Source organism: Ictidomys tridecemlineatus, chromosome 7 (genome assembly GCF_052094955.1).
Source record: "Ictidomys tridecemlineatus isolate mIctTri1 chromosome 7, mIctTri1.hap1, whole genome shotgun sequence".
Taxonomy (NCBI): Eukaryota; Metazoa; Chordata; class Mammalia; order Rodentia; family Sciuridae; genus Ictidomys; species Ictidomys tridecemlineatus.
This window is the reverse complement of record NC_135483.1, coordinates 161,042,559-161,067,769: the sequence shown is the minus strand read 5'-3', so window position 1 is coordinate 161,067,769 and position 25,211 is coordinate 161,042,559. Positions and strand designations below refer to the sequence as shown.

The window sequence follows — 25,211 nt, the reverse complement described above, 5'->3', positions numbered from 1 at the left end:
TTCGACCCTCAGCTGATATACTTATCTAAACTTTTGGATTTGTAGTCATCTCTGCCTTTTACTTTGAAAAGTTCCTAAATATGGTCCTCTTCTTGCTTGGTTAGGGACAGTTATTAACAAACTGTATGGTATGTTTAATCACATTTAGTCACTTGAAAACTCAATATAGAGAGAGCTACTGGGATTAAAGTTTATGAAGCTTTACAAGTAAATATGCGGTCCCCCTACTGTGAATTTCTAGTCCCACTGGCTTTAAAGGAATTACTTTACTGGGATGTTCAGTACAGGTTCTATCTACAAGAATGCTTTTGAAAATGGCATTAGATTGAGTCTAAATAGATTTCATGGCAGGTTATCTATCCCTGCAAAAATTGTTTTCATATGATGAAATTTAAAACTGGTTTTAGGGAATGAGTTGTTAAAACATTTATTTTTAAGGTAAAATATCTATGGGCGAGTATTCGTACGTAGACTTTCATGTTCTAGAAACTGTTCTTGTAAACTACAATCTTACAATAAAACTTTAACTTGAGCATAAGACCGTAGTCTTTAGATATATTCTTGTGGTAACTGTAGGAAACTGACCAAGTTTTCTGTAAACCTTCTAAAATTTAGAAGCAGAATTTCAGTTCTATTCTAATCTCTTATACAATAGTTTTATGCCATGAAGAGTTTTATTTTGGCAATAAAATGCCAATCAGTAGCTCTCATGGAGGAGGTGGGTGTTATTTTTGTTCCCTTATAGGAACAGTTGGCATTTAGTGTCTGGGAACAAGGAAACCTGATGTTCCTGGAGTACACTGGATAGACCCTCACTGAGAATTATGTGCTAGAACTCCAGTAGTGCCCTTGTTAAACTCAGGTTAGTGAAAAGTAAGCTAATGATTTAGCAGAAATTCAGATGAGCCGTTTAATTTCTGGAAAGTTTATTTTCTGATCAAGCAGTTTTGGGGAGGGTCCTACAAGAAACAGTTACTTCTGCAAAATTATTCTTTAGAATCAGTAGCAATGAATGTTTCAGAAATATTGCCCCCATGTACTTCTATTTAATATTTTCAGACTGAATTTAGATTAGCTCCAACAAGCATTTGGTTCAGTTCAATGAAAGTAACTTCCTTCCTTGAAGATAGTTATTACAGATTCTGATCCATACTGTACAAGCTTATTAAGATTAAAGGAATAATTTACTCCTAACTAATGGATGCTTTTGTGATGAATATTGTGTTTTATATTGATTGTTTAATTCTCAGATCTTTCAGCACTAGATGCCATGTAAAAGTAACATCTTGAAGGGATCTAAAGTTTGCTTGTAAATGTCACTTGGTACTAAAAGGGATTATCTAGAGGAAAGGGACGGGTGTTGGGGGGGGAAGAGAGGGACAGGGGAAGTAACTGGGAACAATATGGATCAAATTATATTGTTATATCATGTGCATGTATGAATATGTAATAATGAATCTCACCAGTATGTATAATTTTAGTGTACCAATAAAAATATGGAAAAAATAAAAGGGATAACCTTTGAGTGACAGCTTAGTACATATATGATTTTTTTAATAATTAGAGGAAAAAAGTAGAATACATAGTTAAAATGCTATTATCATTCCTTGCAACTTTTTATATACATGGTTCTGAGACAGATTCTCAAGGTGAATGCTGTACTGAAAATCCTGGTTTCATCATGTGAGGAAATGAGGGTGCCTTCATTTGGGTCTCTCTCAAGACAGATTTTTAAGCTTTGAGTGACTTCCTTTTAGGAACTGGACAGTATTGAGCTACTGTGTGTGAGCTACTGTGCTGTGTATTCAGTGGCACAGTTTGTGATTACTGTATAGTAGGGAATTTCACCTTGGCCCTGGTCTTTTGGCAGCCATTGATTAAGAAAGCAGCATTTCAAGAGACATAAATGAACATACTTTTGTTTTAATTTATATATATATTTATGAGAACTTAGAATAAAGAAAATTTTAAAAATAAAAACTAATGAAATGAGGTTGAAGAATTGTGCTTTGAAGCATGAAAATAAAAACATTGCTCCCTTCCAAAGAAGGAAGATACAGGTTTAAAAATTATAAGAACTTGAACATTTAGCTCCTATGATGTCAAGTTCACATGTGATGCTCATATACTTCTCACAGAATTCTGAGCCAGGTGCTTTTATCTGTTTATAGATTAAAGAAATGGGATCTATGGGGCTGGGGTTGTGGCTCAGTGGTAGAGTACTTGCCTGGCATGTGTGAGGCACTGGGTTCGATTCTCAGCACCACATATAAATAAATAAAGGTCCATCAACAACTCATAAAAATATTTAAAAAAAAGAAATGGGATCTATATATAGCTTTAAGACTTGCCCAAGGTTATAAATTAAGTGAATGGGATTTAAACTTATAATTGTTGTCATCTCACAGCTAACACCTGGCAATAGCAGTATTAAGTAGCATGTTACTCTCATTGTATCTCTGCTGTGTGATATGTACCTAAAAACAGAAAACCTACTTCTCTTGGCAAATAGAGATTATGTGGAGTCAGTGCCATTAATACAGTAAAAATGTTGCATTAAGAGTTTTACTGAGCTACTAAATGATGGGTAATTGGAGCTTTATATTTTGGCTAATTAAAGACGAGTGTGGAGAAAGTGGGATTTGAGGAGTTGTTTGCATGAGAAGAGGGAGGGGAAGAACATGGTGGATGTAGAGAGTGAAATTACAGGATGGTGGTTTGATGTAGAGGGGGTGAGAGGTGGATAAGTCACCTATAAGGTTGCTGAACCAAAGAGTCAGAGATTGGTTCATGGCCTTTTTCTCTTAGAGTGGAAATTTATATCTGCTATAGCTTTAACTACACAGGAAGGATGGTGATGGGAGGAGGGTCATGTTCAGGTTATGACTCTGGTGCTTGCCTGGGCATGAAGCCTCAGGAACTGTATTCTTGCTGCTCTAAAGTCTGCTCTGCACACAGCAGAAGATTTTTTTTCTTTAATGCACATTGTGTCACTTCCTTGCTTTAAGTCCTCCAGTAATTCAGTGATCCTTAAAGTGGAATCTAAACCCTTCACTGGGGTCTGGGTAGATGGCTTCTTGTAGTTTTGAGGAATATGGTGTCTGGAGTGAGAGCCTGGGTTCACTCTGCACAGACTAGCTTCGTAACCTTGGACACATTTCTTAACGTGTCTGTGCTTTAGTTTCCTCATCATTAAAAATCAGATATTAGTTTCTACTTCAAAGCGTTGTTAAAGGTTTAAATGAGTTAATGTAGGTAAAATGCTAGAGTAGTGTCTAGCACATAGGTTGTTCTTGAGAGAGTTTATTATTATTTTTACTACTGTTATAATTATTTTTACAATTGTCTGCAAACTGGCTCCTGCTAACTCTAATCTCCTCCCACTCTCTGCCTTCTTCTTGATACTCTAACTGCATCACTTGATGTTCTTTAGAACAGGGTTGGCTGGCTCCTGCTTCAGGGTCTTTGCATTTTTTTTTGTTTGTTTACTTCATTTTTTGCAGTGCTGGGGATTGAGCCCAGATTTTGTACAAGCTAGAAAAGCACTCTACCTGAGTTATTTACCCCTTCAGCCCTGCATCTTGTGTTGATGTGTTTTCCTTCTAATCTCCTTTCAATAATTACTATTTTACTTCAGCCTTTGGGGTTTGAAATGTTCTTTCTATTTTCAGCCTATTATCACTTTGGTCCAAATTATAACCTTTAGGAAAAAAATCATTTGCTCCACTGTTTATCATGGAATTTCTTCAGCAGAAAGAAGCCTTGTTCTGCCTCCATCAGTTTTGCTACACAGATTAGGAATGAGACATTTTATTGTCATTATCAGAGAATATTCTAGTAGAGCCTAATATTGAACCATGTGCTGAGATGTTTACCAAGCTACTGAATGCCAGTCACACTTGACCCTTTAATTGAGCTTAAGTGTACACTCTTGTTATGTAAGTGTGACTGCTGGAAGGAAATAGCTCTGTACAGTATGATGGGAAAATGATGTACTGATAGCAACATGTGCTCGAGAAAGAACTGGAAATTTTTAAGTCTCAAATTTTTACAAAGAACACCTAGTTCCTTCTGATATTTTTATTTTATTAATCATAAAATTAGATACAGCCAATTGCAAATAACTTGTTTTCACTATGAGATTTATTATAAGTGTCTGCAATAAGCAAATTAAATATAGTTTTCTTGATTGATAGGAGGAAGGTATTAGTCATTTTTCCATCTGAAGTATTATCAAAGAGTGAGTTCTCATAAATCCTCTATAAGAAATTGTTCAGTTGTGAAAAACAAATAAAACTTAAGTTAGAAATGCTGTGTAGGTTCTTGTGAAGAAGGAGCTTGTTTAAAATGTGTCAAAGGCCTTTACCTGAAACTAGGCCTGTGATCTTAGGTAAGGCTCTACATTTTTTAGTGCACTGATGTGTGCAATTGTAAGTTTATTAAGGAAAGTTGAATGTCAGCTCAGTGGTACACTTGAATTAAGTGTGAATGTTAATTAGAAATTCTTGCTCTAAAGATTGAGTTTAAACTTATCTTATTGAGAAGTCTAATAAGGCTTCCATGGAATTTTGAACATTGTTCTTGTCTTCTCTCTGAACAAGATGGAGATCTTTTTAAAAATCCTTTATGCATTCGTTGGTGAGGATTTTATTTCTCTTTTGTATTTTTAACAATAGAATACTAATATTTGGTTTTTATCATATAATCAAAAGAATATATCAAGACACCTTGCATTCAACCAGATCTGAGGACCATGTGCCAGATACCATGCAGAATACTTGAGATCCGTCAGTGGATGGAATAGACAAGAATTCTTGAGTTCTTGGATTTACATTCTAGACAGATAATATGTGTATAAGTAGATTAAGTATGTAAGTATGTGTAAGTAGATGTAAGTATGTTAGAAGGTGATAGGGTTATGTAAATAGAGTAAGAGAGTCCAGGAGTGCTAGAGGATGAGTTGCAGTTTTAAATGGGACAATCCAAACCTCATTGCAGTTTTAAATGCCATCCAAGTCGACTTCGTTGAAAAGGCGATTTGTGAGGGGGGGAAAAAAATAAAGGGAGGAATTGAGCCATCAATGTGTCTAGGGGAAAGTTCTATACAAATGAATCAGCCAGAGCAAAAGCCCTAAGGCAGAATCCTGACCACACTCTTGAGGACATCTAAGAGGCCAGTGTGGTCAAAGTGGAGTTAGGTGGGAGGAAAGATGAAATCAGGGCAATAATTGAAAGGGGTGAGCAGCCATGTTCTGTAGCACACTAGACAGTTTACTATGAAAGAAATAGGGAGCCACTGAGCAGAGCAGAGACATGTTTCAACATTACCTGTGTTTGAAAGTGATTTTTAAAATTTTTTTTTATTTGTAAGTAATTTCTGAACTGTCTATTATCTGCTATTCTGGGCCCTACTAAAACTCTTAGGAGGTATTTGCTGAAGTTAGTCCAAGTGTTTTTTTTTCTCACTGGTGTGCCAGCAATTTCCACCCTTGTTAAAATGAGTGTTTAATCCAATAGTTTATGATCAGGTTTCCACATATGACAGAAAACATGATACTTATTTTTCTGAGTCTGGCTTATTTCACTTAACATGATGATCTCTGGTTCCATCCGTTTTCCAGTAAATGACATGACTATGATTTTTTTTATTCTTTATAACTGAATAATACTCCCATTGTGTATATATACCACATTTTCTTTGTCCACTTATCCATTGACAGGCTGCTTCCATACTTAACTCTTATGAATAGTTTCTTGGGTTTGCAGGTATCTCTATAATATGCTGACTTTGATCCTTTCAAATATATGCCCAGGAGTGATATAGCTAGGTCCTATGGTAGTTCTATTTTTAGTGTTTTTAGGAACCTTGGTACTGTTTTCTTTAGTGGCTGTACTAATTTACATTCCTACCAATTGTATGAGAATAGGATCAGGTATTTGTATAGGAATTTGCTGAGCAGAACCTACTTCCCCTGCTCAGTGTGTCTGAAGGGGTCAGTGTCTGGCCCCTCAGGGGAATGGTTAGTAACTGGCTATACATCACCCATCATGGATCTAATGAAGCATTTCACATTCTCTGGGTACTCCCCCTCCCTTGTGAATCGCCTCCTATAGAGATAGCATTAAAACATCTCTTCCAAACCTGTAGATGCACAGTGTTGAATTCAGCAGGTGAGTTCTGCTCCTTACGATCCTGTTGTCAGTGTTCTCTTCTGTGAGAAGCATGATCCTCCTTAGGTAGCATGGGACAGTCCTTTGAATGTACAAATTTCCCCAAAGCCAAAGCTTGAAGACTTGTTATTAGCTCTTCTTAGCCTCTGTTCCTTTTTTTTGCCTTCTAATATGCTGGTGTCCTTTTCTTCCATCTTTGGCACATTTTTTTCTCAGAAAATCTTCATTCTGGTGTCTATAAGAAAACAGCCATGCAAACACCTCCAAAGCCACACTTTCCAGTGAGTGTGACTTCAGTGGTGGCCTGGTACGACTGTAATCTCTGAGCTGTCTTATGTGCTCTTCTTTCCATCTAGAGGGCTTCAATGTAAGGAACCTGGAATCTAGGAAGGCTGGCATAAAAAGGCGTGATAAATTTGCAAATTCACAATGGAGTTTGTTAGTAAATTCTCATAACACTTAATAAAATTGACGCTCAGTTTGTCATATTCAGTGGTGAAGCATCCTCCCCTCTAGTGTAGTCAGATCTCAAAGTCACTGTGGAAGTTTTCCTCTCCACATGAAGGGGTGTTCCAAAAACCTGCCTAGCCCATGCTGGTCAGTTTGCTTTGTAACAGTTTTACAGTCCCTGTGAATGTGCCATCTTTGCCCAGTTCTAAAATGATTATTTTTTATTTAAATTGTAGCTTAATATTACTTTCCAACTCTCCAATCTCAGGGAGGTTGTCTAATTCCCCAGTGAAGCCAGAATGGAGTCAGGCCCCTTTAAGATCAATGTCAAAGCATAGTTATGTTCAATTCAAAAGGCAATTCAGTATTCAAAAAGTGACTGAAAGTCAACTGAGATGAAAATTGAAAATCAAATGAGCCTTTTTTTTCTTCTTGAAAAATCATACAACAGATATAGAATTATTTTAAAGCAAAAAAAAGAAAGAAAGAAAAGGAAAATTGTAAGTATTGTTTTTCATTTCTCTGGCATAATCGGTCACAGAATATCTTACAAAACTTCTCACGTCTGTTTTTGACCCCTCTGGTTTGACTGGTAGGAAAGTAAGGGCTTTGAAAAGGGTTTTTGTTTATTTGTTTCTGTTTTATCTCCAGTATTATATAGAGGTCTTGTGGATATTCATTTGGCAGAGAAACAATTCCAAACCCAAAATGTTTGGATATGTTTGATATGTCTGGTCATGTTTCCTGTATATCCCCTTATTGGCATAAAAGCCTAGTTAGAGGATATTTTCCGGAAAACCAACAATTATGCACAGGAAAAATTAGTCATTTAAAAATAATTCTGATACTCATTTCTGTGTTTGAAATATTATGGGGAAAGAAGAGTTTGAAAACTGTTAAAACTATGTTTACATTATTTTAGCATTTTGTAGCATTTTTTAAAAGAATTAATTTAGTTGAAAAAGAATTACTCTCTAGGGTCAGTCACACTGTAGGTTAATATAACTAATCCAACTATTCCAAGAAAGAAAAGGATACTGTCCTGGGACCCAGGCAATAATAGTAACTTTTGCCACAAAATTCAGCTTAAAATATATTTATTTGTTGCTTCTGATGACTAGTCATAGAACCAAAAATATGAATCCTGGTGCAGATATATGGTGTGTGTGTGTGTGTGTGTGTGTGTAATGAATGGGAGAACTGAATGACTGGCTTAGACTTGTAGATCTCCCAAAGCGTATCTCCAGATGCATCTCCCAAAGATACTGTACACTTAACAGACCCAGAGCCATATTAATCAACATAGTCACAGGAAGCATCAATCATTCCTCTCTGTCTTCCTTTAACAAAGTATGCACACCTCTACCTGGCATTTTGTTATATCTATATCTATGTGTCAGTCTTCTCCCACTATTCTGTCAACTCCCATGGCAGAAAATAGGTGTTCTTAATCTTCACAGTAGGAAATCCACATCTCTTTCACTATCATTTCTCTCATTTGTTAGCTTGTTCATTCATTCATTTATTCATTCATTCATTCATTCATTCAACCAGGCAGTTATTGACTTATACTGTGATTGCTTGATTTCCTTAGATATAACCACAGAATAGAGTTTTTTGATACGTGGTCCTTATAGTACTTGTATCAAAATTAACAAGTTAGAGTCTTGCTAAACTCAGATTTCTGGGCCTAGACTGCTGAATGGGGATCTCTAGAGGAGTAGCACAGGAATTAACATTTTAAAGAAATGCCAGGAATCCATTGTGTATCATGGAGTTGGGCAGTCATTGACCAGGAAGACAAATTAGCTAAAGGGAAGGTAGCCAATGATGATTTGTGAAGATGTTGATAAGTCTACTTAGATAGATAAATTTTTCCCCAATGGACCTTTATTTTACTTATTTATATGTGGGCTGAGAATCAAACCCAGGGCCTCACACATGCTAGGCAGGCGCTCTACCACTGAGCCACCACTCCAGCCCCCTTAGATAGAAATTTTATTTAAGACCCCTAGGTGTTCCTCCTTAAAAAATATATGGTTTAAGGCATAGGAGCCTGTTTCTCATCTAATTAATAAGTTCTGGGAAAATTCCCTGAGCCCCTAAATAGTTAACAAAGAAGTTGTGTAAGGGTAATCTTATATCTTACACCTTTATCTCCTGGGTACACACTTTGTTTCTTTCTTAGAAATGCAGACTTAACATAAATATTTTTAGTATCAGTCGCAGGATTAATTGGAGTAATGCCACAGAGTAGTGAAAACAAAAAGCCTAAATGAAATTGCTTTGGAAAAGTATCATGGTTTGCTAAAATAAGGCAAGGGTAAAGATTATCAGAAGTTTTCTTCATCATGTTCCCACAGTATTCACAAACATATAGGTATGAAAATTTTATTAGAAGGATTTTAGAGCTCTCTGGGTGTGTTTTTAGAGAAAGAGTGCAACCAATCAGACTTAGAGGTGAATACCGACTTTACCCACATTGACAGATGCCCAAGTCCCTATATAAAATGTGCGGTGTTTGCATGTCACCTATGCACAACCTTTTTAAAACTCTTACTCACCTCGAGATTACTTACAATGCCTAATACATTGTGAATATTATGTACCTAGTTATCAGACTGTATTGCTTAGTGAATAATGAGAAGGAAAATAAAAGTCTATACACATTCAGATGTCTAAATATTTTCCATCTGCAGTTGGTAGGACCCATGGATGTGTCACCCATGTTTATGGAGGGCCAACTCTAAGGAAGACATATGAGATATTAAGGACACGCTTTGTATAAATCCTGCCAAATACAATAAAACTTCGAGAAGGCATTTATGTGTATGTCTTAAACATCTTCAACATTTCTTTTATTGTAATTTTGTTCCAGCTAGGAAATTACTCAGGTATTTTGAATATTTGCCCTTGTATTATAGACTCTATTGTAACTGAAAAACAGATACTTTAATCCTAGTGGGAAGGGAACTAGGAGTGAAAAGGGAAAGGGGCAAAGAAGGTAATGCTCAAAGACGACAAAACCATGAAGCTGATGTGTTTCTAGTGAAGCAGAGGTCCCTGTAGAGGGACAGGTTAAAGATTAAGTTGAGTGAAGATGACTGATGGAGGGAATTGTGTCAAAGGCAATTTGGGGAATAGAAAAAAAAAAAAAAAACCTGGGCAAGAGATAAGAAGTACAGATGAGTAAGGGACAAATGGTAGTAGGGAGACCAAAAGCTACGAGAGGTCAGGCCAAATGTCCTCCATCAAGTGGGTGCTTTAGGATGTACCACACAGCCTGCTGCAAGTTTGAGGGTAATTAGGCAGGAGTCAGATTTGCAATAGTTATTAAGAGAAATGAGGCAGGAACGTGGCCAGTTATAGATGGAATGATGGGTAATTGGTTTTAGAGGCCAATGATATTTCTTTAATATTTCAGAACCTTTACCCAAGTGATTGGAAGAAACAGATTGATAATTACTTCTACATTACACTTGTAGGGGACTTAGAATTCTTTCCTTGGTGTAACATTTTATACTCAGTTATTCTTTGGGGTAGAGACATTTTTTAAAAAACACAATCACCTAATATGGGTGTTAAGTGAGGTAAAAGAAGAACAATTCATACACAATCTAAGAAAACATACTTTGTCCTCAAAAATCTGTGAAAAAAAAAGATCTGAGCAGAGAAATGTTATCACTGTAAATGTATTCTCAGGCTAGACTAACTGACTGCAACTTAAATAACAGAGTTAACCTACCAAGAGGAAGAAGTGGTAACCTGAAGTAGCAGTTCAGATTGATCTTCTTGAAACAAAGCAAAGGAAGGAGTCATACTAGCCACACTTTTGCATGGCATGCCCAAGGTGGCCACGGTTCTGCTAGCTAGCAGTCCTACGAGTGATAGTAACAGCTGAGGTTGTTCTTCTCATATGCAAATAATTAAAACTCATTGTTCTTAACTGGTTTATTTCTAGTGACTTTATATTTGCAATTAAGATTAGCAGCCACTTGATGGAAAAAGTGTTTATATTTGTCAAGAATAATGAATTTTTGGAAACATAGCTCATCAAAGTGAAATGTATATAGATTAATCAGAATATTAATCTTCATGGTTATTTTCTACTTGATAAGCATTGTGCTTGGCAGGGAATAACCCTGAATCTTCCTTCTGCATGAAGGTCTGAAGGATGATCTCTTGCTGTGGCACTTGGATTTGTTTTTTCAATCATACCCATAAGCTGTGCTCCATGTCAGCTCATCCGAATTCTAACCTGTGTCTCATCATATATGGAACTTTTGTGTTCTGGATGAACCTGAATACTCATGCTACATCATAGACAATTGATTTTAAGGGTTCAGCCTCTCTTTCCTCAAAATTTAATCAAATGGGCTATAAACCAAGTAGGGCAACTGAAGTCCGAGCTTTATGGTTTATCCTAATTTGCTTGAGCTGGTAGATAAATTGAACACTGAACTCTAGACTTGTTTCTTGGGGAAGTGTCTGGGAAGGAAGGAAGCATCACATCATTCATTCTCCCTAATTCCCTCTGTGAGACTAAGCAGGATATCCAGGTAATGCAGCATTTCTACCTTGGAGTGACGATGACTGGCAAAGAAAATGTTAGTGTCCCTCTGGGACAACAGGTGCCAATGGTGGTTTTCTGTCTCAGCTCCCTTCCTGGAATCTTAAAGGATCTGTTAACCTTGGGGATCTCCTCTGTCCTGGCCTCAGACCTCCTAGAATAATTCTTCTCATCAATTACTACTGCCCTTACATTCTGTCCTCAGTGCCAAAGTTATTATATCAGAAGTGAGTACTTAGTTTGGCTTAATTGACTGGGGAGAAAATACTTCTACAGAAGTACTCTTCAACAAGTGCCGTATTCTTATGGGTGCTTTTAGTCATAGTGATCCTCATGCTTGGTACTCAAAACAGATTGAAGCTGCCTCATCTTTCTTGAGAAAACTGGCAAAACAACATTTTTAGAAAATTGTCCATATTCATCACTACTTTGTTTTTTAAAAGAAGACTTTTGAACAGGTAGATACTTTGTACTTGCTGTCCCTGTGTTCTGTTCCCTTGAGGGTCTCACCTCCTGTGCTTTCCAAGTGACCAATAGATTGTAAATAAATGTATTTGTGAACACATGAGAGGCCCTGTCCTTATCCAAGTAGTTCAGACCATTAAAATATCTTTCAGAAGGTGGAGCAATCATCTTTGTTTCTGGCCTGAAGCTGTCATGCACTCTTAGGGTTTCCAACCAGATGATCCAGCTAGACTACTGGTACTCCTCAGTATTTATTCAAAAGAATTAAAGTCAGCATACTTCAGGGACAGTTTAAGCCATGTGTGCCATAGCACAGTTCACAGTAGCCAAGTCATGGAACCAACATTGATGTCTGTCAGTGGAAAAGTGGGAGAAAGAATATGTGGTATCTGTACACAGTAGAGTTTTACTCAGCCATAAAGAAGGACAAAATTATGTTATTTGCAGGAAAACAAATGAAACTGGAGAGTATTGTGCTAAGTGAGATAAACCAAACTCAAAAAGTCAAGGGTTGTATGTTTTCTCTCATATGTGGAAACTAGAGATAAAAAGGGAAAAAAGGAAAAAAGAGGACCTCCTGAAAGTAGAAGGGAAACCAGTAGAGTAGAGGTTGGAGATGTGGAGGCAGGAAGGTAGGTTACAGGGGAATAAAAGAGACCAAATTATACTATGTACATGCACAAATATATCAAGTGAATCCCACTATTATGTATTATTATACCAATGAAAAGGGAATAAAATCATTATTTTTGATTATTCCTCACCAAAAACAAAATTCTCAGGAATTCCAGGTCAGGCCAAGAATGATGAGTCTAAATCGTTAAGCAGTTTTTAGGATGGTGGGTTTATCTGTTAGGAGTTTTGTTCATCTGCACATAACAGAAACACAGCTGCAGTGGCTTAGCCAGATAGGAATTCCTTTGTTCCTAGGTTGCAGGAAGTGTAAAGGCAAGTAGTTTCAGGGATCAGCTAATTATCACTGCTCCCAGTTTCTTCCCTGACACCCCCAATGTATGGCTCTCATTCCACAAGGGCAGGGGAGGAGCAAAAAGATGCTGGGACTGTCCTTTATTTACTTGGAAAGTAATATTTTCCAACTGGTGGACTTCCACTGACATATCACTGGCCAGAACCAGGTGACATGCCACCCTAACTACTAGGGGATTCTGAAGAGGTGATTATTTTTAACTGCACTCATTGTTGCCTTGAACAGAATTGGAGTTTTGTTGGCAAGGAAGATGTTGAATGATTAAGCAGTGAGCAGTCTGCCCATAAGAGCTACCTGCCATCTTTCAAATCCAGCTTTAAACATTTGCCTGAGTGCTATCTAAATAATGGTATCTTAATTATACGTCTGTTTGAGATGGAGTGTTTACTTACCCTGTTTGTCTAGAGAGGAGATGATACTGTAAGTAGGCTATGCCTTTCCTTTCTTAAGAATAGTGGCTGTGTCTTGGCCTTTCACAGTAAAGACTCTTTGACTTATAACAGGCTAAATGCAAATGGCATGAAAAGACCATTCCTCCTCAATATGGTGAAACCCAAAGGCCCAAGGACAACCACAGACAGAAATCCCTCTGACCCCCTAATTTGGCCCACTTTCCATTTCTTTCATGCTCAAAAGGGCAAAGATTTTCTTCTTACCATTCCTTTGGGCTCGGGATCTGTTTTCCCTTTCCTACTTTAGGGTAGCTCTTAATTTATCCTGCTTTATTCCAACCCTGGGTTAAAGTATATTTCTAATCCTTTTTTCCTAGGAAAACAAATGAAGTACATGCAATTTGAAGAACTAGTGTCACTATACACTTTTTATGTACCTATAAAACTTCAAATGCTCTCCTTTTCACGCTTTCTAGTTTTATTTCTTCCTCTAGGTCCTTGATACAGTGCTGTAACCCAATATGTTGTGAGTAAGTTATAGAATATGAACCCCTTCAGCCTTCAGGGTGCTATGGCAGAGCCCAAGGCAGGCACATCTTTGGCAGGCATCTTAAGTGAAAATATATCTTCCACTGACTACCTCAGTGTGTTGAATATATTACCATTTTCTATATGCCACGAGGATAGAAAGCTTGGGAAATCCTGTCTCCAGACTTATTCTTTGGGTCCCTGTCCTTTCTATCATTCTTCCACACAGAAGCATGCACAATTTCTGTTGTGTCATAGAAGATAACTTCATAACTTCACATCTTTTTGGTTCATTCCATCTTTTTTTTTTCTAATTCAAGTTCTGAGGATTGAATCCAGGACCTTGCACATATTGGGCAAGCACTTTACCACTGAGCTATGTACCCAGCCCCCTCAATTCATCCTGAATTCTGTTCTATTATCCTAGTTTGCTCTTCTTTTCCTTTTGACAAGGGATTTCATAGAAGGAAGCTCACCCTGACCTCTTTCTTATAAATTAGCTCCTTGCTGAAGCTGCAGCAAGTATACCCATTGTTCTTTGCAGTGTTGTCTTTTGGTAACATTGAACTTGGCCAAGCCCCCAAATGCCATCTTCTTTCCAACCTCTCACCCTGACCCCTTGTCCCAATAAATGCAACTATAGAAATTCAGAATAATAATATGCTGGAAGGTAGTCATTAAGAATAGTGTTCTTTAATTTTCCCTTTTATTTTTTTTTCTATTTATTTTAGAGCATGAATTAGTCTTGGAGCTAGGAAAAGACAGGTTATAATTACATTAAAAGTGTTTTTTAAATTTTTTCCAGATGAGAATTCTCCAGCCAACTTCTGGGATTCTAAAAACAGGGGTGTGACTGGAACACAAAAAGGACAAATTGTGTGGAGAATTGAGCCTGGGCCCTACTTCATGGAACGTAAGTAACTGAGTGTGAAACACAAGTTTAGTATTGAGTATTGCATAAATATATGCATAGGTCTATAGAATCTTTACTGAATTTTTAAAAATATTTTTGGTTCTTATTTATATATTTCTGTCATAAAGCTCCACAGCGAAAAATACATGGTTTTTCAGAACATGCTCATTAGAGAATGTTCACATATTTTGAAATAAAAAAGGATTAGGCATTTGTACATATACAAACACACACAAATATGTGAATATAAATATATACAATACATGTATATTTATGTACCTTATGGAATATATGGTATATAAATTATGTGTTATTTTAATACTTTACAAATTTATATATATCTTTGTATCTACATTTATAATTAATGTTTAAGTATATTAATTCTGGATGCAGAAAGGATAATTAGGATTTTTGTCAATTTAGGAATTTTATTTGTTTTTAGAATACTTCATTATTATTTTTGCCAGCAGCAGAATAATCTGGATTCTGGTGTTTTCAAAGTGTTGATAAGATAGTCTGGGGGGCACTGCGATTGAGGAAATTACTAATGCAGCTAACATAGAATCAGAAAGAGGCTGCAGATAATGTAACCATTGCCCAATTAGTATCTCTCCCTTTTTTATTTTGGGTAAAATGGAGGTAGTTTATATTTGCCACTAGTGTTACTAAGAACATCCTAAATATTCTATAAAAATTTATAAAATAGAAAGAATGAATAATAGATGATTTACTAGTTGGCCCAGATTTAACATCTATGTCTAGAGAATTTACTTTTCTTTAATGTACGAAAAATGGGCTTTTTAAATTTTTTTCTGAGTTATAGAGCCCTGTGTAAGAATTAAGATTTCTCTATGTAAGATATTTAATATACAATAAGATATTTAATATACAACAGAGTAATTAAGGATAGAACTTATTAAGCCTTAAAATATAAGGTATAATTTGATTAAATGGAAATTTGTTGCAAGTATGTCTTTATTGATGCATCTAAATGTAATATAAAAGTTATTTTAAAAGTTTAATGTCTAGGGGCTAAGATTGTGGCTCAGTAGCAAAGCGCTTGTCTTGCATGTGTCAGGCACTGGGTTCAATCCTCAGGATCACATGGAGGTGAATAAATACAAAATGAAGGTATTGTGTTCATCTACAACTGAAAAAATATTTTTAAGAAAGTTTAATATCTATTACTTTGAATTGGTATTAAAGGTATAAGATAATTTCTTCAATCATCCTTGCTGGTTGGTCAGCATTTCACAACTTTCTCTAAGCCTGCTTCTGCCCCTTAAGGAATGTCTTCATAGTCCAATGTTCTGGCTAGCTTTCTCTTAAAATGGAGTGTATTTTTTAAGGGAGACTGTTCATGACATAAGAAGAAGAGGAGGTGGGGAGTAGGTGGGTGGGAGAGCAGATATGCATACCATAATCCCAGCTAGTAGAAGAGTGTCTAGGAAAGTATGGGAACTTTGGATAAGGTTGTTTCTGGGAGGTGGAGTTATGGATGATTTGTTATTCTTGTCTATTTCTACTTTACTTTCCAACATTGGCTTAATTGGCGCTACTAAGTGGTAAGGAAAATAAGTCAGAATGTGGGAAAAATGGAACAGGAAATAGCTGGTTTTACTTGTAATGTGATTCCTTCTTTGAAAGGATTCCAGGGTTTAAGAGGCTGATTAAGTGAGAAATATTACCAGCTGAATGCCAGGAGAAAGGCAAAACCATCTTTCTGTTTGCTTCAAAATGCTGAAGGCTGCATGCCATGATTGCCTGTCGACAGAGGGGGCAGATTTATATTACAGAGCCCAGGAACACCTTGGACAAAGCCAGTGTCACACACTGCTGTAATTTGGAACATTATGTGAAGAAAAAAAAAATCTATTTAAGGAGTATTCCACTTGCTGTGATTGATTTTTTTCTCTTTCTCCCAAAATGTTAGCGATTCATAATGTCCTGGCTGATTAAGCTATACCAAACAGAAAACAAAACAAATATAAATTTACTATATAGTAAATACTATAAACATTAAGTATAGTAAATATTTGTCTTGGCAAATGTTTTTTGTACATCTCATTCTGTTATTTAATAGAAATGGGCTTGATGTTGAAGCTAGGAATTAGGAATGAAAAGAAGAGTAGGGTTCCCCTGCCTATTTTGTTTTCTCTTCTAATTTAGCATTCCATACCTCCATTCTTCACACATAAAATTAGAAGCATTGAATAGCAGATTATAAGCCTGGAAATATTCAGTAATATTTTGAAGGACTGAGAAAGATAGTTTAAGTCTAAGATAGTGAGTACGAATTTCAGAAAGATTCTGCCTTCAAATAACCCTATCTTCATAGGATCAAAATGAGTTCTCCCCTGACATACCCCTTTATCTTTACAGTGGAAAAAAATCATGTAGTGTTTCTACCCATGCTTAGCAGTAAAGTCCGTGTCTTTTAGATGTCAGTTTTTAAACTTAAATTCTGGAAAGAGGAATCCTAAGGGAGCTTCATAGCATAATGAAATTTTGGAGCTGATGGTGTGGAACTTAAAAAAAAAAAAAGAGGGGGGAGGAGAGATGTTCACACAGCTTCTAGAATTGTAGATATTGTCAGCCTCTGACCTTCAAAACTTATGGTATTTTAAAACTTTTACTTTCATCTTCAGAAATAAAATTAGTTATCTTTAGCTCATTGGAAGTCCAAGAAAAGTAAAGCCCTCTGAAAATTGATCTGTCCAGATTCCTGAACAAGCTTGGATTTGAGCTGTTTAGAGTACTTCTTAATGTCAGATGACTCTGGTTTGTTTAATCAACCCCCACAGGAGGTAGGTGGTCCAGGCTATATTATTAGGTTATTATTAGGCCCTACTTAAGTGAATTAAGGAAAAAGTCCAGTTTAATTTTGGGGAGATGACCATCCTAAGCATTAGAGAGGGGAGTTGGCTTCCTCCAAAGAGTGTCAAATAATCCTCCAGTGAGCTTATGCTCACAGCAACTGAATGGATCATCTGTGCAGTACGCCTTCTTGAGTTTGGAAGTTTAAGAAGTTTCAAAAGTTGTCTTGGCAAGTCAAATTGTCTCTATTATCTCATGTATTCTTTCATAAACTGTGGCCATTCATTCAATCATACCTGCTTTTGATCTTGCCCTCTTTCTTCTATTCATCCATCCATTATCTCTTCATCCATCATGAAATATTTATTGAGTGCCAACTTTATGCCAGACACTATTACAGCTATTCAGTAGTCCTGGATCGATGAGCAAGTTTAGAAGTAGTAAACTTGATTTACATTACTTGATGATTATTAAGGATAAAAACACATCAGTGGTATTTGTAGAAGCTGTATAGTGTTTTCCCACATTTATTTGCATCAGCCTTGAGAAATGAATATAGGTTAGGAGCAGGAGAAATCCAAACAGCTAATGTGAGGCTCTCATCTCTGAGTGGCAGCATTCATGTTGGCATCGTTTCAAAATAGACTTGTCACAGAATGGCTTTTTTTTTGGGAGAGAGGGTGTGACCTCAGCCTCTTGTTTTTACTTTCATTGCCCCGACTCTAAATGCCACCATCTCTGAGTCCTTTCCCACTGATGTCAGAGGGCCTCCTTGCCCCTTGGATTAAGATTTGGTGCTTTTCATTCTCCATCCTCATATTTAATATTTTGGGATAGTTAGTTCTCAATCCTATAGATTTCTGCCACATCTGCAATGATTTTCCTGACTTTAGCCAAGGAAATCCTCTCCATTTCAGGCTGGGCTGCAGGTGTCCTTATTAAAAAGAAGACAACTTACAGAAATGCAATAAAGACAAGTGCACATACCACCAGGAATGTGGGCAAATTTCCTCAAAAGTGTGAATTAAGATGTGTTTACTTTCTCTCAGATTGTGGCTCCTGAATAAAAGGGCTCTGAATAGGAACTATAATCTTAAGCATTTCATAAAACCATCCAGGACAGTGATTGAAATCATGTTTTAGAATAAATCGCAATTAGCCTGATTTTTAAGATTATTTTAGTAAAACGGAGAGGATTGAAGGAAGAAGGGTGTTTACATCCCATCTGTCTTTATGGTTCAACTTTATGGTCAGCTTCTAGAAACTTGGGGCAAATCCAGACTTTCTAAATAAGGATGAGCTGCCTAAGCAAGCCTAAGGCTACGGACCCAATTCCAGTCTTTGAGGCAAAACAATTTTGTGAAGGGAGTGAGTGACCTGTAGACCATGTTTTTGGAGAGGGCTTGAGATGTAATCATGTATAAATGCCTCTGGTTAACGTAACTGAGTTGGATTGTTTTTTTAAAAAAGATTTTTTTGAAGAGGTAATATATAAGAAGAGTATAATATTAAAAAGATATAATAAGTGAAAGTAAATCTCTTCCCAGTTTTGTGTCCCAGTAACTAGTTTTCCCACCCAAAGGCAACTAGTTACTAGTTTCATGTTATTTATCTGGAAATACTTTATTTATATATAAGACCAGAAATACAGTCTTCATTTAAACAGGATGGTGGCTTTAAAATGCAATATCAGAATCACGGTTTCAGAAACCCTTTACTTCAGAACACATTTAACACTGTCCACAGTCCTTTCTTCCTCCCTATCCTCCCCTTCACTCCCCATACCTGCTCTGCCTGCTCTGGTGGGGATGGGGTTGTTGTGCTTTTGCCCTGGGGATGTTTTATTTGTACTTATGAAAAGGGGCATTTAAATTGAGGGTACCGTATATTTATTTTAGTAACACTATTGCTAAAATATCCTGAAGTTTACTGAAAGAAGCCAGACTATATTACCATGATTCATGATTGTGTTCAGCTTTCAGAAGGTACCTAAGAGGTGAAGATGTCACTTGGACCACAATCTCTTAGACAAGTCACCGGCAAGTTCTGATAGGCCAATATGGAAATATTCACCCATCTCCTGGCTTGCTGCCCTCTGAGGCAACATGCTTTTTCATGAGTGGATTCTTTGGAAAAATTACTGGTTTTTAATAGCTTTTTGGATTTTTCCACCTGTAATTTGAGGCCAGTAGGAGGTGATGTTGCCTGCTGCATCAAGCTGTAGGGAAACCATTTAGGAGGATGGGATCACTCATTGCTCCTTGGTCCATGTCTACCATCTCCCCTGCTTGTGGACATGCTGGCCCTTTGGACACTGGGTTCCTCCCTAACTGGATGCTCAGTCACTGTGTCTGAATTCACTTCTATGAATGTATTTCTCTGGAATAGCTTTTTTCTTTTTTTAATTTTCCTCTTGCAGTTAAAGGTTGTTGCTGGAAGCCTGGATACCAACTTCTCTTTTTCACCCTTTTACATAGTTACCTTTTCTCCTAACTAACATGTTCAAATACATTAATCAAAATGTCACTCTCTCCCTTACTCAGAGGGGAAGTCGGTTAGGTAACCATTTAAAAAGTTTTTGAGTGATCTCCTAAAATACTAAGTAACATTTGAAGATAAAAAGTCCCACTCAATATGGAACATTCCTATGCACTAAGGGGCAGAGAGCCTCACCCATGTCCTGCTGAGGGAGCCTGCTGGCTTCTATCAGGAGCAGACAACTGGTTCTGTCCAGAACTGTGGTGATCAACCTGTGTGTGTGGCTTTGACATGATGATCTGTGGAAATTCCTCAGCTTTGCACTTCTGTAACACCACTCTGCAAGGTTTTGGTGATCATATTCATAAAATCTACTTTTGTACAATTCATAAGAAGTTTTGTCTTGTAGTTCCAGTGTATTCTGAATTGTGTGTGTTGGAGATTTTTTGTTACACTAAGAAATAAAATAATGCCCCACATAGATCAGTTAGCAAAACTGTCCTGGTCATCAATATCCTCCAAGAGAAGTAAGCAATTGATTTTCCTTGGTCTCAGAGTCTATTGCCTAGCTGACTATTAAAACCTTAGAAAAAGAGCAGATAGCATCCTCTAACCTGAGAGAGAGTTAGGAGAAGATATATTATAAAAATGCACTTCTCTCTATTAAAAAATGTCATGTTCATGCACTAACCATTTATTTGATTTATGAGGTGCTGCTGCAGGCAGATTCACAGGCTGCAAGTTCTCTGGCATTTAGAGTGTGATACTAATGAGCTTGTACCCACAGAATCCAATTGCGCATATCACACACTGTGTGGAGCTCTGTGCTGCTTTGACAGTCTTTGTGCATGTGGCTTCACTTGGTTCTCATAGAACATGTGCTCTTGGATCATGGAAGAAAGCCAGTGGAGATTGAGGTCTGCTCAGCTTCATGCAGTTATGAACTGTCCCCATAATCAAGATCTTGTGTTCGTGTTCAGGAAAGTCATTTGAAGGAACGTTCTCTGGAGGCAAAATCACAGTGAAGCTAGAATTCTTGCTGTTCCTCACACTTAGCATGATCACCGCTGCCTTCCTGCTCCCTCCTGGCTCTCTGATCTTACTTTTCTCATTCCTGGGACCTCTTTGTTCCATGACACCTTCTGACTCCACCATGGCCTCCTAATCTCCCAGGTCTCTGTTTTCTTCCTCCTGCTGCTCTTTGTCTGCTGTGTTTTGTCATGCCCAGAACTGTCATCCCAGCAGCTGCACTGTAAACACTGCTGGATTTGCCTGGCACAGTGCTGGGCATGTATTTTGGTGGGGACATAGTAAAACATCTTTGGGTTGATGATGATAACTGAATTATGAATTAGTTATTGGATTGTGGTTAATGTACTTAATAGATTGAATATTTTACCTCATGATGGAACTTTTCTTATTATTTTATCTTTTTCTTAAACAAGCTAACCAGTCCTTTTGGGTACTATCTGGAAAGTCAGTGAAAATTAACTTCCTAGAGAAAATATAGAGAGTAGCTCCACTTTCAGGATCTTGGTAATTCATTTGAAAAAGGTATTCCTTGCTATAGCTCAGGACTCTCTCTGGGGCCTGGCCACTGGCATCATTGCCAATATAGAATGACACCTTGGGAAAAATGTATTGGCCATGGCACTTCCGAGACTCATATGCTCTGTATGTTGAGAAATTCTGGTGATTGTAGGTTTTATATTTAACACATTTTGTCTTCTTGCTCATTGATATTGTAATTACTTTCCAAAGACCATAATTGGTATTTGTAATGATTTTTGTCAAGCTTAAATTAACAGAATGTCATGAAGTGTATGTGTGTATACGTACATACATATACACACACACACACACACACACAAACATATACACATATGTACATATGCCTACGTGTGCTTATGTATATATGTATGTATGTAGTTCTCAAATTTGATCTCTAATGTCAGCACTCAAATCATTTGGAAAATTAAAATAATACAAATTCCCATAGACTCTACTGTGGTATACTTTTGTACTTGTTTTTTTTTTATTTTTTTCTTTATTTCTATTGACAGTGACAGTCTGTATTGTAGAGGTTAGGACCTTGGGCAGATTGGGTTTTAGTCCCCACTGTCATTTCTTGTTTGACCTACAGCAAACCCCAATTCCTCATCTCTAACACATTGACAGGAATTTCTGCCTCCCAAGCATGACATGATGGTTAAATAATAGCATGAACATGAGACATAACACTGTTTGGCAAATTGTGGAGTCTCTTAATAAATGTAGCTAGTTTTATTCTTATCTCCACGCTGTTTGGGTATATGGTTTTTAATGCATCATTTTTCTGATATGTTTGAGCTATTCTTCAGATGTTTCAGAAGCGCATACAAAATCAAGCAGGGATTGGTGTAATCTAGTATAATCTGTTGTCTCTGATTGGAAAAGAAGGGATTGTTCACAGAGTCAAGAGTGACATTGCCTGAGAAGGATGGGTTTCCTCAGTGGATTCCTACGTGACTTCTTTCATTGTTTAAATTACTGTCCCTTCCCCTTTACTTTTCAGCGGAGATAAAAATCTGTTTTAAATACTACCATGGCATTAGTGGAGCCCTGCGAGCCACGACCCCCTGCATCACCGTGAAGAACCCAGCTGTGATGGTGAGTGCCCCTCTCTGCCAGCTTCCTCATGAGGTGCATGCAGGGATATGATTTCTATTTTTGCCTCTGCATCCCTGACAGGGTTACTATGAACAAGGAAAAAGGAAATGCATAACAGCATGGGCACTGTTTTAGAAAAGGAAATAGCTTACAAGGTTGGCATACCTGAATCTGTAATATAAATCAGTGGGAAAACATGCTGTGTAGTGGCAGCTCCGCAGGGAACCCTCTCATGAGGCACAGTGGCCAGTGTCCCATCACAAAAAGGTTTTAAACTTGGTTTGGGTGGCTGATTGGTAGGAAATGTTGGTATTGCATCTTAGGTGAATTTAATTTACATGAATTCAGGGAGTAAAAGAGAAAATGTAACCATTTAAATAGTGGGTGATTTTACCTGCCAACCCAAAGATCAAAGTGCTGGATTCCATTCAATGCTGAGTTGGGGTGTAGTGCCTAAAGATACTGTTTATATTTTTTTTTTTTTAGGAAAATGTGGCCACTTGTTAGAAGCCAACTTCTCTATCAGGCCCTCAATTAGATCAGATAATCTAATTTACTTTTGGAGGAAACTGGTTGTGTTGGACATTTAAAAGAAACTTATCTGTTCTTGGAATGAAACTTTCCTAACAAACTTCATGATTTTTCATTCAATACACCAACTTTAAAACTCTAGCATTCTTGTAATGAATGGGTCCATTGTATATGATGATTGGATTATGGTTTGAGGTGATTTTTAGGGCCCAAGATATGTAGAACCTTGCAGTTTTTATTAGTCATTAATAAAAACTAGGTCATGAATATAACAAAAAATGTTGACTTTTGTACTGTAGGATCTTACAAAATTGTGTGTGTGGGTGTCCATGAGTATCTACATTTATACATGGTTGCACTTTTGGAAATAGACAAGTGACCAGGTGGAGTTCCTATAATTCAGAAAGCAATCTCTGAATATGGCATTCTGAAATCTTCCAGACCTGCCATGCACTGTCTTAGGTAGTGTCTGTGCCTCTGAATTGAGTAGTCTTTTCTTTTTATTTATATTCACTGGGTGCCTGCTAAGTGCCAGGTACTGGGGATGAAATGATAAGAACAACACAGCTGTGGCTCTTATTGGTCTGGTGAAGGACAGCAATATCAATCAAATTACATTGTATTTCTTTGAGTGATACTTCTTTAAGGAGAATCATATTAGTAGGAAGGCTTCTCTGAAGAAGATGTGATGAGAGACAATCTGAAGGGTGAATAGAAGTTATTTAGGATGAAGAGCATTTCAGGCTGAGGGGACAGTGTGTGAAAATACTTCAACACTCAGAGGATGGAGGATAGGAAAAGGAAAGAAAGTGGTGGAATGAATCCAAAATAATTTTTCTATGTACTTATATTAATACACCATAGTGAATCCCACCATCATGTATATCTATAAGAATGGGGTGCTAACTAGAAAAAGATATATTCCATGCTTATATAATCATATCAAAATGAATTTTATTATCATTATAACTGAAAAGATCCAACAAAAAAATAACACAATAGAAAATGAATAAATAAATAAATAAGACCATCTTTGAGTCCCCATTGTAGAAAACCTAGAGTAGAATATAAAAGAATAACCCACGTTACTATTTAAGACTGCAAAGGTCACAAAAGAATAGCAATTGTTGACTAACAGAATCTGCCATGTCGAAGAGTAAGCTCTGGAATGGACTTTGCTCCAGTAAATATTCTAAAAAGAGAAGGTACAAAACTAGAAGAGTGGGCAGGTTATAATAAAACCTTTGACTATGTATTGCTTATGAAATTAGACAATAACTAGTAATGCTAATAAACATTTGCTGGAGTCAGAGTTTTTAGACTTGAGCAATTTTAATGCCCAGATATCACAGGAGGCAGTGGGAGTTTATAGCAGACTGAACATTGATTTCATTCCATTGATTTTGCATTTAGATCACTTTGTTAAAGCCTATAGATAGTTTGGAGATAATTAATTTGCTGCAAACAGATTTTAGAGCACTTTAAGAGCTTCGTAGATGCAGCACTGGCAATCATTTAGGAATATTTTGGTTCAAAGACAGGCTAAGAATTGTTGGTCAATAGATTTCTGACTAAGCTTGAAACACTTGGGTCTGTATCCAGAATTTAAGTGTTGTCTCATAGAGAAACATCATTTGGGGAATCAATGGTGTGCATGATGGTCCCCTAAGTATATGATGTGTATTCATTATTATGACTGATTAACAACATTGATATTCAAAAAATTTACCTTGTGTGATTATACCATGTCCAGATGCAAAGGCTAGACCTGGAAGAAATAACTCCCTAGGGATGGAAATGTGCTACCATCCTAATCATATGGTCTCTTTTTTCACATGTCCTTTTGCAATGAATCAGGATTTTTTTTAAAAATTGTCTTTACTGTCATTTGTATTTTGATGCTATTGTTTTTGAGAATACTCATTGGTATGTGTTTCAGTCACTTGGAACAGGAAATCCTTCGGCTGAAGGGGCAGATTAAGGCCACCATCACTCACTACCACATATTGTCTCAACACTTGGTTGACAGTGTGGCTTCTGGTTTTCCTGGAATGAATCTGTGTAATGAGTTTATTTTAAAACCTCTCTAAACACCGAGTACAAATGTGTTTATTACCACTAATGTCCCTGTATTAATGGTAATGTTTGGTCTTTCCTGGCTTTCTTAGAATGAATAATAAAATTGAATTCTTTGAGTATTATTTCAGATGAGCATTTTAAAATCCAAAAGAGGTCAGGTGGGACACTGTTTTTCTATGA

At 36.9% G+C, this 25,211-nt stretch overlaps 1 protein-coding gene across 7 annotated transcripts in view; it reads left to right on the top strand.

The window, feature by feature from the left end:
• Hecw2 (HECT, C2 and WW domain containing E3 ubiquitin protein ligase 2) overlaps positions 1-25,211 on the top strand; it is a 355,738-nt gene that overhangs the window by 203,824 nt on the left and 126,703 nt on the right. For all 7 annotated transcript variants that reach the window (XM_040294632.2, XM_040294631.2, XM_078017777.1 and 4 more), the window contains 2 exons: positions 14,370-14,477; positions 22,327-22,421. In XM_040294632.2, coding sequence (XP_040150566.2) covers positions 14,370-14,477; positions 22,327-22,421 — 203 coding nt within the window. The remainder of the gene's footprint in view (positions 1-14,369; positions 14,478-22,326; positions 22,422-25,211) is intronic.